Consider the following 12,959-nt stretch of genomic DNA (forward strand, 5'->3'; position numbering starts at 1 on the left):
TAAGCTAGCTATTTAAACATTACAGATACAGATGTCATAGAATGCCTATTTATATACTGAATATTGATATTTACACACCTACTTATTAACTGAAAAATTAAACAAGTAATACATGGTTAAGGAAACAATTACATGCTCAAGATCATTCCCCACTCCTGTCTAGGAAGACAAAGCAGTGTTGCCACTTCCCTGTGTATCCTTGTAGTCACGTCACTTCGATATGTTTCTGTGTTTTTCCTGGGGCATGTGTGAGGCATGCGAGCATATACAGTGAATGTATACATACAGATATATATGAAACACACGTATATATTCCCTTTTGCAGTTGCACTCACGCTGTATGTACTTTGCCTCCCATATCTATGTTTTCACGCGATTCTCATGCTATTTCCTACAGGCTGTTTTCTCCACCTTTACCTGTGGTCCATTGCTGTGCATCAGCAACGTCTTATGCTGCTTTCAGCTTGGCCTTCCTTTCTATTGTGGCTTTATCTTTCTTCTCTGCTCCTTTTCTGAGCTCTATCAACTAATACTATCATCTTTTATTTCTCACTCTATTGCCCCTTTGTTCTCTTATTTCACCGTGGTGTTTATTTCATTGCCTTTTCGGTAATAATCTTTGTCACTTTTTTCTGTTGAGTGTTTTCTAAGTGCCTCTTGTTTTTCTCTTTCAATGTAAAGTGTCCTTCGTGGGGCCTGGAATGGTTCCTTTCTAACGAGGGCTCATCTTTGAAAGAGGCGAGCTCCTTCTGCACCTGTCTTTTGCAGACAGTATTCTGGGAGGAGGGGCCAGGCTGCAACCAGGCTAACAGGAATTCTCATTATGGCACAGGCTGTGTGAATAATTCTTTTAATTTTAATTAGACGAAGCCAAGGAAGATGGCTGCGGCGTGGCTCGCAGTTCAGTCTCCGTCTTCTTTGCTTCCCCGACAACCTGTTGCCAATAGGCCTTGCCTCTGATCCCTTACTCAACCCTACCTTCACTGGGTCTTGAAACTTCATGGCAAATGGGTCCTCCCTGGAACACACACACCCACTTCTGACTGTTGCAAACCAGCGATTCTTGGATTTGCACCTGAGGATGTGTTCTTCACATTCACACAGTAGGAGTTACATGAGTCAGCAGTGCCTGGCAGTAGGAAAACCTCAGGGTTAACTTTGTGTGCTGTCCCTCTGTGGTCACCACATTGTTTAGTTTTGATTTGTTTGTTCTCAAGAGTGTTCTTCACTGGATTTTCTGAGATCTGCCCTGAGGGCATCTTCTCTCTCAGTTTTCCAACAACTGTGTTTGATTTCTTTCTTTCTGTGAGAAGAGTTTTCTATTTTCTTTTTTTTTTTTTTGCTTGAACGACTTTACGATGTTTTCCTTTTGGGGGTTGAGGGTGGAGATTACTTTTACGTTTCTTGTTCTCCTTGTTTCTTTTAAGATAATATCTGAGAAGGGGAAATGCCTCCCTTTCCTCCATTAGGCTACATTCAGAAGTCTCCCATTCATATATTTATATTTAAAATACATATAGCCTTTAAACTTTTAAGCAATAATTGAAATTCAAAATATTAATTTTCCTTTCTCGCGCTGCATGGAAACTATTGGCTTCAATGAAGACATCATTGTACTCAGGGCCTCTCCCTTCCCTGAGCCATGATAAGAGTCACCTGAAAGTTTTCTACAAGCCATCGTATTTACCATCATCAGTAATTTAATCCCAAAATGTATTTGTGCTCTCCTCAGTGGAAGAACCTCCTTTATTGCTTAATCACAGTTTGCAGCATTGAAAGCCCAACAGACACAATGAAAGAGAATAGTATGTAAACCACCATGTACCAATCCCCCAGATTAAACACTTATCCATATTTCTCAGCTTGTCTCATCGAATTCCACTACTTCTTATATTGAAATCTTCTACTTTTGTTGATGTATCTTCAAGGAGATTAAGACATTAAGTCATTTCACTTTTCAATATTTGCATGCATGTCTAAGTTCTTAAGAAGGACTTTTAAATCTAACTGTACAACAGTTTTATATCGATCATGAGCAACAGTCACTTCTTAATGAAACCTAATACTCATTTATGTTCATACTTCTCTGATTATCTCAAAGATGTCTTTTTATGCTGGTTTGCTTGAAGCAACATCCTAACTAGATTCACATATTGCATTGGACTGGTGGTGCTCTTAAGCTTCTTTCATTCTGTAATAGATTCCATTGTTTTCTTTTATATACCACTGATTTGTGGAGAAATTGTTTTTTTCTCTAGAACGGCTACATTCTGGATTTGGCTCATTGTTTCTGTTGGTGCCACGTAACTTCTAACGCCGGTTTTTCCTCGGTACTGGTTATATTAGAGTTGATTAGATTTAGTTCCATTGTTTCAGGCAAGATTATGTCCCAGCTGGTGCTGTGTGCCCCGTATTGCATCAGATCATGAGGCATATAATACAAGGTGTTCAATTTAGTCATGTTAAGACTGATCCAGGTATATCCATAGTTCCAGCCTTAACCCTCCATTAAAAAGTGTCCAATAAATTTGTCATCTAATATTTTAATATTCATTGATCAATTCTCCGATTGACTATTTCATGAGGGGATGCACACTGGTAACTTATTAATTTAACATCCTGCCTCTGCATTTATCACCTGGCAGTCATCTGTAAGGAAGGCATTGTCATGGTTCCCTTTGTAGGTAACCTAATATGTATTTAATTGATACAGGAAAGGCAGAAGAAGTGCTTCTTTCTCTTTATTTTGCAATTTTAGAATAGTGGGTTGGCAGCCCAGCAATTTCCAAGTGTAATAAAGAAAGTTATTTTTTGTTTGTTTGTTTTTTGGGTTTTGTATAATTATAAATTCACAGTTCAAAAAATATATTTGATATGTTTGAGTCCATGGCAGGCATTAATCCTTTTGGTGCTGAAACTGTCCATTTTAGGCCAATGGGAGCTCCTCAGATTGGCTTCTGTGTCCTTTTGACAGAAACGCATTGGACTTTGCAAGCTTCCTTGTTGACGGGGACGAGATGTCTCAAGGCTACCTTGTACTTATCTTGCAACAGACATGGAAACAGCCATTTCTGGGAGTCGCTCTGGTACCTTTTATTGAGAAATGATATTCACAAGCTAAAATTTGCATGCTACGGGTGCTCATTGTTACTGGGTTACTCTTGCTTTGAAGACTTTTCAATGGATAGAGCTAAGAAAAATGTAAAAATATAATTGAAAGGTACTCAGATCAGAAGTTGATACTGATATTTCCAATTCAAATAGAATACAGGATGATTTTCTACCTGTATTTCTTTTACTCACTCTGAAAAGCTGAGCTCTGAATGACATATTACTTATTTGCTTTATCCTACAACAAACCTATGATAGTGTCAAACTAACAGTACCAATATTATTACGAAAAAGAGGGCTATTAAATGCCGTTTCTGATTTCTTTGTGGCTACACCCTGCAAGTGCTATGAAGAAACTCGGATTAGGCAAGAGGAATGGAGAGATAGAAACGCGGGATGAAGGAAAACCTTCATAAGAATCCAGATAAATTCTAGCCTTGCAGTTTCAAACAGAAGCAGGAAGGAAAGGTCTTCCATTACTACATTTGATGGAGAGGAGTTTCTTAAGGGAGGGAGGACAGATACAGATGGCAGTGGGGTTAAAGAAGGGGGTTCTATAGGTGCACGAGGAGGTTGGGGACAGTAAGAGTGTTGGGGAAAATGGCACATCTGAGTGGACCGGCCTCCGAGACCTCAAGAGGATGGTTTTCCTCTGCCACTCACTTTCTAGTGCTAAAGGGACACCCCTGGAGTCCAGGAAGTAAGAGCATTGAGGAGAAGGCACTGCCCAGCAAAACTCATGGTTAAAGGAATCCAGCTGCTGTTCGAGAAGAACTCCTCAAGCCCTTTCTCCTCCCATCCTGAGATCTACCGTCAGCTTTTCTCAAGGCCAAGTACAATGAAGAGTTAGCTAGCAAGGGATTCTGTAGGGATGACTCTGGGAGCACGGAGCAGCGCAGAGAAGAGCAGCCTGCTCTCAGCACCTGTAGAAACGTTCCCTCCTCTGGCTCTTCTGCACCCCATGCCCCCACCGTGAGCTGGGATCCCATGCACTGGGCTGTACTGGCCATTCTAGCCCATGCAGCTAGAATCCACGTGCTATGGCTCACAAGTGATCATTCTGAATCACAGAGGATTCAGGTAAGGTGAACTTTGGATACAGCCTCTAACTGGAAAATGTTTTTCTATTGGAGGTTGTTATTTTTAAAATGTATTTCCTATATTTCCCAGGTACATGGACTCCATACAGGAGGAGGCAATTGGCTAACCTCCTTAGGAGTCAAATCCAGTATCTAAGGACCGTCAGTACTGCCGAGTCCTTCCTTGACTCAAAAACACGTCTTTGCTCTTGCGAAAGAAATACGTTTCCTCTTATTCAGTCCTCAGTGGGCAAAGGAAATCAATCGGAATGGTTTAATCTCAGGGAGCTTAACCTAGAGACTGAATCTTTCCTTCCTTAGTACCAAAAAGGGTAACCGCGTTTAATCTCAGATGTCATACAATGAGGACATCGTGGGGAACACACTTTCTCTTTTGAAATGACACATGTTCAACACCAAAAAATTTAGAAAGTACACATCGTAAAAGAAAGACACTTTACTAGAGTTAACGCCAGCTTGAGATGATGAACTTTACTGTTGTAGCATTAGTTCTTCAGTGATTTCTCTGTATCTCTGGCCCTGCAACCGTCTTTGTGTTCCTTTGTGATTCTGTCTCTTTCTCTCCCTTACTTGTTTCATAATTTTGTGTACAAAATTAGTTTAGTGAAAAATACAGATGTTACTTTGAGCCCCACGCTTTAAGTGTTTTTCGTAATAAACTTTTAATTTCAGAATAGTTGTAGATTTACAAAAAATTGTGAAGATAGTCCAAAGAGGTCTGTATACAATACACATTCATTCCCCCTATTATTAATACCTCACTTTAGTTATATTTCTCACAATGAAGGAAACAATATAAATATATTACTATTAACTAGTCTATACTTCATTTGGATTTCCTTACCTTTTGCCCAATATTCTTTTTTCTGTTCTAGGGTATCATCCATGGTACCACTTTCCATTTAGTCATTGTGTCTCCTTCTTGGCTAACACGGTTTGTCAGGTTTTCCTTGTCTTAATGACCTTGAAAGTTTTGGGGAACTCTGCCCAGGTGTTCTGCAGATGTCCACAATTGGGCTTTGGCTGATGTTGCCTCATGAATAGACTGGAGTTATGGTGTTTGGGAGGAAGACCACAGAGATGACGTGTGCCCTTCTCATCACATCATATCCAGGGTACTTGCTATGAACCAGACTTACTACTGTCGGTGTTACCCTTGATCACCTGGCTGAGGAAGTGCTTGATTGATTTCTTGACGGTAAAGTTACTCTTTTCCCCCATTTTTAGACTGTGCTCTTTGCAAGGAAGTCATTGTGCACAGCCCACACTTAGGGGGGAGCAGTTCTTCACTCCTTCCTTGATTGGGGAGCACCTATGTAACTAAATGAAATTCTTCTGCCTAAGAGTTGTCAGCCATCCCTTATTAATCAATTTAGTCAATCCCTTATCCACGTCAGTGGGGACCATGAATAATTATTTCATAATTTGGGTTATAATCCAGTACATTATTTATTTGTCTATCTATTTATTTATGGCTCAAGTTGTTCCAATTTGTCTATCAGGAGCTCTTACAGGGTCTTTTTGATTATTTCTTTACTTCTTGGCCCTGAAAGATGCTGCAGGATCATCTTATGTATATATTCCACCCCATTCCTAGACTCAGTCATTTCTCCTGGATTCCTAACAAGGGAACTTTCATTCCTAATGGTATAAGGCAGAATTCTCCAGAGAAAAAACCTGGGATTAGGAACATGGACAGAACAGAGACTGGCAAAAGTGACTGGCCCTCAGGAAGATGTTGACAGACCAACCTTGCACTGTATCCTGAGTTTTCCATTACCCATTTGTAGAAGTCAAAGGAAGCCAGGGCACAGCTGAGAGAGGATGCAGGGCTATCTCTTTGGAGCAGCAAGGACTCTACTTCTTTGAGGCTCTGTGAGAGGATTATGTGGTAAGGAAGAAGGCATTTCCATTCTTACTTTGCCTCCACACTTCAAAAAATCACCACCTGTGCTTTGTGTCTGAGTCCTTGGATGCTGAATTTGCCCAGTGTTTCCAATTTTTCCCTGTCGAAAGGATTACTGGGATTGACAACCATGAAGTACAACTTCCTGCATTTGTCCTATTTCCTCAGCACACATTGCTCGAAGCATAATTTCAGTTCAGAAGTATGTACATTTAAATTACTCCTGATACACGTTGCCAGGCAAGTTTCTTGGTCATGAGGCCTGTCTAAGGATAAATCAAATATCTTACTCTCTAGTCAATGTCCTTCTGATCTACTTGGACTGCAATATGATTCTCTGGGGAGTATGGGTGTCAACTGGGGCAGGAGGAGGTAGAGTGTTAGAGACCAAGTCAGAGAAACGAATCTGCTGGCACCTGGTCAGGGCAGTGAAAACAGGCTTTACTATGATGATGAACCTGCTCCCTCCCGCTTCACTTGCCAAACTGTTCTCCGAGGACTCCTGAGCATCCGGATGCTAAGTGGCTGTTTGTCGAAGTTCTCTAAAGGAGGGGGGTGAAGCGCATGGGGATTGGGAGTACGCTTCGTTCCTGAAAAGGCATTTGCCCGGTGAAAACCGCAAGAACCATTGGGAACAAAGCAAGGCACTATGAAACCACGCATTATAGTATAAATCTGCTTTATTTAGCAATCCAAGTGAGCAAAGAGCAGAGGAAGCATCACAGGGATAGAGACCCCCGTACATCATAGAACTAGTCACTTGTGCTTTCATGATCGCTGCAAGGGAGGAACACAACACCTGTGAGATGGGACATACTGGGCCAGTGGAAAGCTAGGGGCATTGCCCTGTTCTGGAGTAGGACCCAGACAGTGACCTTCCGATGGTGAGCAATGGAAGCTCAGATGCGGCAGGTGTTGGCGGAGAGGACATGAGGGCACTCAGCAACTTCAGTTCGAGCTCAAGGAGTAAGAGAAGAAAGAAGCAGGAGAGAGGAAGCAACTGGAGGAAAGGGCAGTGAAGCTGGAGAGGGAGCCTGAGACACTGTGGGACCCCGAGCCCATGGCAGGTGTTCAATGCCTGTAGCCCTTCCTGCTGGAGGAGGAGGTGGTGGTGTATTTGATGGCGGAACTGCTGCCCCCGGAGGAGCTGAGGCCACCCCCTATGGCTCTGCCACTGCCGGAACTGAAGCCACCTCCGGAACTGAAGCCACCTCCAATGCCGTGACCACTGCTGTAGGAGTAGCCACCGCCTCCGCCCAGGCCTAAGCCGCCGCTGACACCGCCGGCACCGCCATAGCCACTGGAGACGGTGGACTGTACCACGGCTGGAGAGGCAAGGGGACAAGGCCATGACAAGACATGGTGAGCTCACTCTGCCACACAGAGTCCAGTCAGAAGAGCACAAGGGCAAGGGAGGGAGGCAAGTGAAGGTACTTACAGATGTTGACTTGTCCAACGCCTTCCCCATTCAGCCTAGGAGAGAGGAGACACAGCCATCATGAGACCTCAGAGCCAGAGCTGGACCAGCGTGGGAAGCTTGGGCGTGAGGAGAGCCCATGGGGAACGTGCCTTCTAAGTGCTTTTCTGGGAGTGGCATTATGGTCACGACTAGAGCGCCTTCCACTGGTGCTCACTGGCTGGACACCTTGGACATGGACCCAGATGTTTGAGGAGGTTGTGTGAGTTACTCACCTGCACTCCTCGCCTTCCAGCAGCTTCCTGTAGGTGGCGATCTCCACGTCCAGAGACAGCTTGACATTCATGAGCTCCTGGTAGTCCTTCACTAGCTGCGCCATATCCTGCTTGGCCTTCTGCAGGGCGTTCTCCAGCTCGGCCAGCTTGTTCTTGGCGTCCCTGAGGGCCAGCTCCCCACGCTGCTCAGCATCGGCGATGGCGGATTGCAGGTTGGCGCACTAGAGGGGAAGATGGGCAGATGAACCTGCAATCTGGACTCCTGAGGAGACGAAGCATGGTTCTTCTTTCCCAGTGAGGAAGAGCTCTAGAGCCCAGATTCCATGGAAAAGGACGTTTGATTCTTTTTGTCCAGTCTTTTTCCATTCTGCAAACCTGAACTAGTCTAGGAGCTCCCTATGCACTTCTGTGTTAACCACCCTAATGAGGATGGAGGTGGTGACTGCTGGAAGATACTACAGCAGACCCAAGACCAGGGGACATTGGAAGAAATGGACCCACTGGCTTCTTCTGCATGTGGACAGTTTGGGTAAGTTCATGTGGATGCACACGAACTCACACAGAACCACAGACACCCACAGTGAGGAGATGATTTCACTTGAAACTGTTGCGACCTTGCCTTCCTTCCACTTCACATGTTTGGAAAACCCTCATTTGTCCTGTGTCTTTTCTCAGCTTCTTTTTCACATGGAATCTGAGCATATTTGCAGCAATCTTCCTCACACTTTCTGGCCTGACCTTTTCTTTGCCAACTTGTGTCTTGCATTCCCAAATCAATCATTCCTCTTATGGAATCTCATTTCAGTGCCTCAAGACTGTATCTTTGTACCGCTGACCAGTTGGGATTGGTCCTGTCATGCAATTGTTTCCTGCTCTTGGGTTGGGATCCATCTCTCTAACTTGTGGGAACTCACTAAGGGAGGAAGTACATGTCCTCCCCTCCCTGCTGTTCCCTCAGTGCCCAGGAATTCCCTACATGGTGGTAGATGATCCCTGGTGGCCTAGGAAGGAAAGGATGCTTTTCTCCTCCATGGTCCCCACCATACCTGCTTCTTGACGTGGTCGATCTCAGATCTCAGCCTCTGGATCATGCGGTTGATCTCAGTGATCTCCTGCTTGGTGTTGCGCAGGTCGTCCCCGTGTCTGCCCGCCGTCAACTGCAGCTCCTCGTACTGTAAACCAGAGGGAGAGAGGGTGGTGTCCATGGGCTTCACAGGACACTAATCAAGGTTTTCACAAATCGAAACGAATGGTTTGTCCACAAGGCGTTTTAAGAAAATTGGTGTTACAAGGTCATGGACACTGTACACCCATCACACACCATCCTTGGTAGGACCACTGACTGCCTGGTTCTCTTCAGGACCAGAACATCCTCTGTACTGTTTCTGAGAACCAGCATTGGGGTGAAGCTAAAGCAAAGATCCCTTGGTCTTTATCTACGGTAGCTTTTGTCCTACATTTAGGTTCTTTGACTTACTAGACGTGGACATAAATACTGTAAAGACCTACTCTGTTGGTTCAGGGTACACGTCCATTGAGAGGACCCCCGCTTCCTAGATGGAGATTTCCTGAGTGAAGTCTCGGGAAGCCTTGCTGGTCTCCAGCGGGGAGGCACAGGGTTTCTTCTCCAGCTTCCCCCTCACTGCTCACCTTGCACTTGTACCAGCACTCAGCCTCTTCCCGGCTCCTGCAAGCGATCACCTCATATTGCGCTTTGACTTCAGCGATGATGCTGTCCAGGTCCAGGGTGCGGTTGTTGTCCATGGAGAGGACCACAGACGTGTCTGAGATGTGGGTTTGCATCTGAGCCAGTTCCTGCACAACAAGAGATCGTCAGATCCCCTTTTCCCATGACGTTTACAGAGGTACCCAAGCCTAAGATTTTCCATTTTTGCAAATCTCTTTAGAGTCAATAAAACAGAGTGTGGAAAGATGCTTACTGCTTCATAGAGGGCTCTGAGGAAGTTGATCTCATCTATGAGAGCGTCTGCCTTGGTTTCTAGTTCAACCTTATTCATGTAAGCAGTGTCCACATCCTGGGGAAGAAGCCAACAACTTGGGATCAGATGAGCCGAGCCCTCCTTCCCAGTCTGCTCCTCCTTTAATCTCCCCGATTATTCTTTTCTCAGAGTCCTCTCCTTCGGCAAAGAAACATGAACCCCTCATCTTACTCATCTCACCTTCTTCAGATTCACAAATTCATGCTCTGCTGACAGGCGCCTGTTGATTTCATCTTCATATCTGGAATTAGAAAGGGTAAAGCCTAATTGAGTCAGTGGTGAAGGTTATACAGAAAAGGCAGCCTGGGACCCCAACTTCCCACAATGGATATATCCAAATGGAGCTTTCCTGCCAGTAAGCCTAAAAGACGAATTCTGTGGTCCCTCAATTGTTTACATCTTTACTCTCCCCATCCACCTGTCTGGCCCTTTTGTTCTTCGGGGTTTGTGTTTAGGCAAGAATTGTGGTTTCATTTCCATGGACATGTTTTACTAAGAACCATGCCCTCACTTGGACCTGGTCATCTAATAGACTTGAAGCGTGGGCTTCAGGAAGCTGAGCCCTTTTCTCTCCTGTAACTCACTTCTTCTTGAAGTCCTCTACCGTGTCCTGCATCCCCCTGAACTCGGAGTCCAGGCGGCTTCTCTCCGTGACAAGGCTGTCCAGCTGTGTCCTGAGATTGTAGATGTACTGCTCGAACAAAGGCTCCAGGTCCTGCCTCACGGTCTTGGTGCCCTGCTCCTGCAGCAGGGTCCACTTGGTTTCCAGGACCTTGTTTTGCTGCTCCAGGAATCGGACCTGGAGGAAGACAAGATGGTTATTTGTGCAACAAAGGAAAGAAGGAAGGAAGGGAGGAAGGAAGGAAGGAAGGAAGGCAGGCAGGAAGAGAGGTGGGTTGACTGTGCCCTAGCAGATCTGGTGGTCCCCGTGGTGCTGGGCTACTCCAGAGCGCACACAGCGGCTCAGGCTGACAGTGCTGCGCCCCTGACTGTTTGCCTTCACACCACACAGATCTCACTGGCCACGTTTCCCCAGGGAGCTATCAGACAGTCCCTCTTCTCCATTACGGAGCCTGTCAGTCAGTGACTTTCAACATTTCTTTTCTTCCTCTTGATAAGCACAATCACAAATGTACTTTAAAAGAGTATTTCTCTCGTATATTGCACAGAGTTATTTTATAGAGTGTAACTCAGCTAAAGGGATGTCAAATGTTTAGAATCTAATGGTTAAATTCCAACCCTATTGATGATTGGATTTAATCTTCTTTCCCATCTAGTGCATGAGTCCCTCTAAAACAAGCTCCCTTAATGCTCATGATCTGGTTCTACAAGTTAAGTATTTTTATGCACATATACCTGTTTCTGAGTCTTTTTTTCCTGACATTTCCTTTGGGTTTTTATCTTCTTTCCTTCCCCGCCACCACCCCAACTAAGGCTCAAGTGCAGTTTCCACTGTAATTCCCTTTTAATTTCTTAGACCCTTCAGAAGATCAAGCGAACTCATTCCATTCTCTCAGTTCCTTTCCTTTGCTTGAGGGTTATCAAGAGTGGAGAATGCTTCCCAGGCAGGAATGAAGACATTTAAGGGATCAGCAGCTGTAAATGATTTTTATCACCTTCTACCTGTGGTCCACATGGAGCCTATCCTGCATCCCAGTGGAGAGCTAGCCCGAGTCCCCTCCTCCCTCTCTGCCGAGGCTCCCCCTCGTAGGACGTTGGTTGCGTCACTCCACTGGGGACTCTGAAATCCCAGTGGAGGGCAGGTGCTCCCGGCTCACCTTGTCGATGAAGGAGGCGAACCTGTTGTTGAGGGTCTTGATCTGTTCCCGCTCCTCAGTCTTGATTCGCTGGATGGTGGGGTCAATTTGCAGGTTGAGGGGAGTCAGGAGACTCTGGTTGATGGTGACCTCTTGGATGCCTCCAGGGGGACAGACGGGTATGCCAGGGCCCCAGTAGCCAATACCAAAGCCAGCTCCACCTCCAACGCTATAGCCGCCTCCAGCGCTGCCGCCATATCCACCATGGTAGACACAGCCGACCTCTCCGAGGGAGATCCTCTTGGAGCCCCCCACGCCATAGAGGCTGCGGCTGCCAAAGCCAGCTCCTCCACCCACTCCAGCGAGCCCACCACTGCCCCTGGAGTGGGACACGGGCACGCTGCTGAAGCCAGAGCGGCTGACCCCAGGGACTCTGGCTGAGCCGGCACTGAAGACACGGCGGCTGCTGCTTTGGCTCTTCACGGTGGATTTGGAAGTCATGGTTCCTGAAGTCGAAGAGGCTGAGGAGGGCGTGAGAGGTGGAGGGTAGAGCTGAGAGGAGCAGACTGGTGAGACGAGGTTGCCAGCAGTGGCTTATATATGGAGAAAATGGGCTGGGCTCAGTGCCGGAAGGCGAGCCTGCAGGTTGGAAAGGCTGGGCTTTACCAACAGTGAGATCACATGGGCTTTATTAGAAAAGTTATGAAATCTGAAGATCGCATTTGAGGTTTCCTTTAGTCAGGGAAAAGTTCTCCTGCCTTCCAGCTTTGAGTGCTCTCAGTACAATAAGACTAGTCTGAATTCACTTAGCTGGGAGTTAGTCACTGACTCACACAAAGGTTCTCCATGTTACGCTCGTGTATGAAATGCACTGAGGCTCCTCTCGGCTGGTGTTTCACCCACAAGGCAGAAATCCTGGAGGTCAAAATAACCTATTGCTTATCCCTTACCTATAATTAGTAGCGTTTTCACTGATTGCAGAAGTTAAACATGACTTATTTTTGCTTTCATTACAAATTTCCCACAGCTAGATACGTAGATTTACAATATAATGGGCCTCTGTATATCTGTCACTGGATTTTATACAAATTATTAACTCATGGTCAGCCTTATTTCTTCTATACTCCCACCCAATTCCCTATCAATCTTAAAATATTCAAAAGCAAATCCCAGAGATCATATCATTTCTTTAGTATATAATTCAACATTTATTTTGTAAATGAGGTACTCTTTTAACTACATAACCAAATGCCATTTATATATCCTTAATATTTATGCATTCATTAACATTAAGGAGTGTCTCTTCAATCTTGAACTAAATCCGTTTGTGTTATTTATATTTTAAGTTTTGGTTGTCCAAATCAGGATCCTAATAAGTTCCATACATTTTGTA

General features: G+C 45.2%; 1 protein-coding gene across 1 annotated transcript; it reads right to left on the bottom strand.

Annotated features, from left to right (window-relative positions):
• Positions 1–6,779: 6,779 nt before the first annotated feature.
• On the bottom strand, positions 6,780–12,150 carry LOC309609286 (keratin, type II cytoskeletal 6A-like). Its single transcript, XM_082350538.1, has 9 exons — positions 11,588–12,150; positions 10,394–10,608; positions 9,990–10,050; positions 9,750–9,845; positions 9,460–9,624; positions 8,856–8,981; positions 7,810–8,030; positions 7,556–7,590; positions 6,780–7,442 (listed from the first exon to the last, which is right to left on the bottom strand). The coding sequence occupies exons 1-9, from the start codon at positions 12,065–12,067 to the stop codon at positions 7,189–7,191; spliced, it is 1,653 nt and encodes a 550-aa protein (XP_082206664.1). The 5' UTR covers positions 12,068–12,150; the 3' UTR covers positions 6,780–7,188.
• Between the last annotated feature and the right edge of the window lie 809 nt (positions 12,151–12,959).

This window comes from Balaenoptera borealis (assembly GCF_965194805.1).
Source record: "Balaenoptera borealis genome assembly, chromosome: 13".
NCBI classification, from domain to species: Eukaryota; Metazoa; Chordata; class Mammalia; order Artiodactyla; family Balaenopteridae; genus Balaenoptera; species Balaenoptera borealis.

Coding starts and splice junctions, on each gene's coding strand:
- LOC309609286 (XM_082350538.1), bottom strand. CDS start 12,067: ATGACTTCCAAATCCACCGTGAAGAGCCAAAGCAGCAGCCGCCGTGTC. Junction 8,982..9,459: donor AGTGCTGGTACAAGTGCAAG/GTGAGCAGTGAG, acceptor TCTGGTTTACAG/TACGAGGAGCTGCAGTTGAC. Junction 7,443..7,555: donor CGTTGGACAAGTCAACATCT/GTAAGTACCTTC, acceptor TTGCCTCTCCAG/CCGTGGTACAGTCCACCGTC.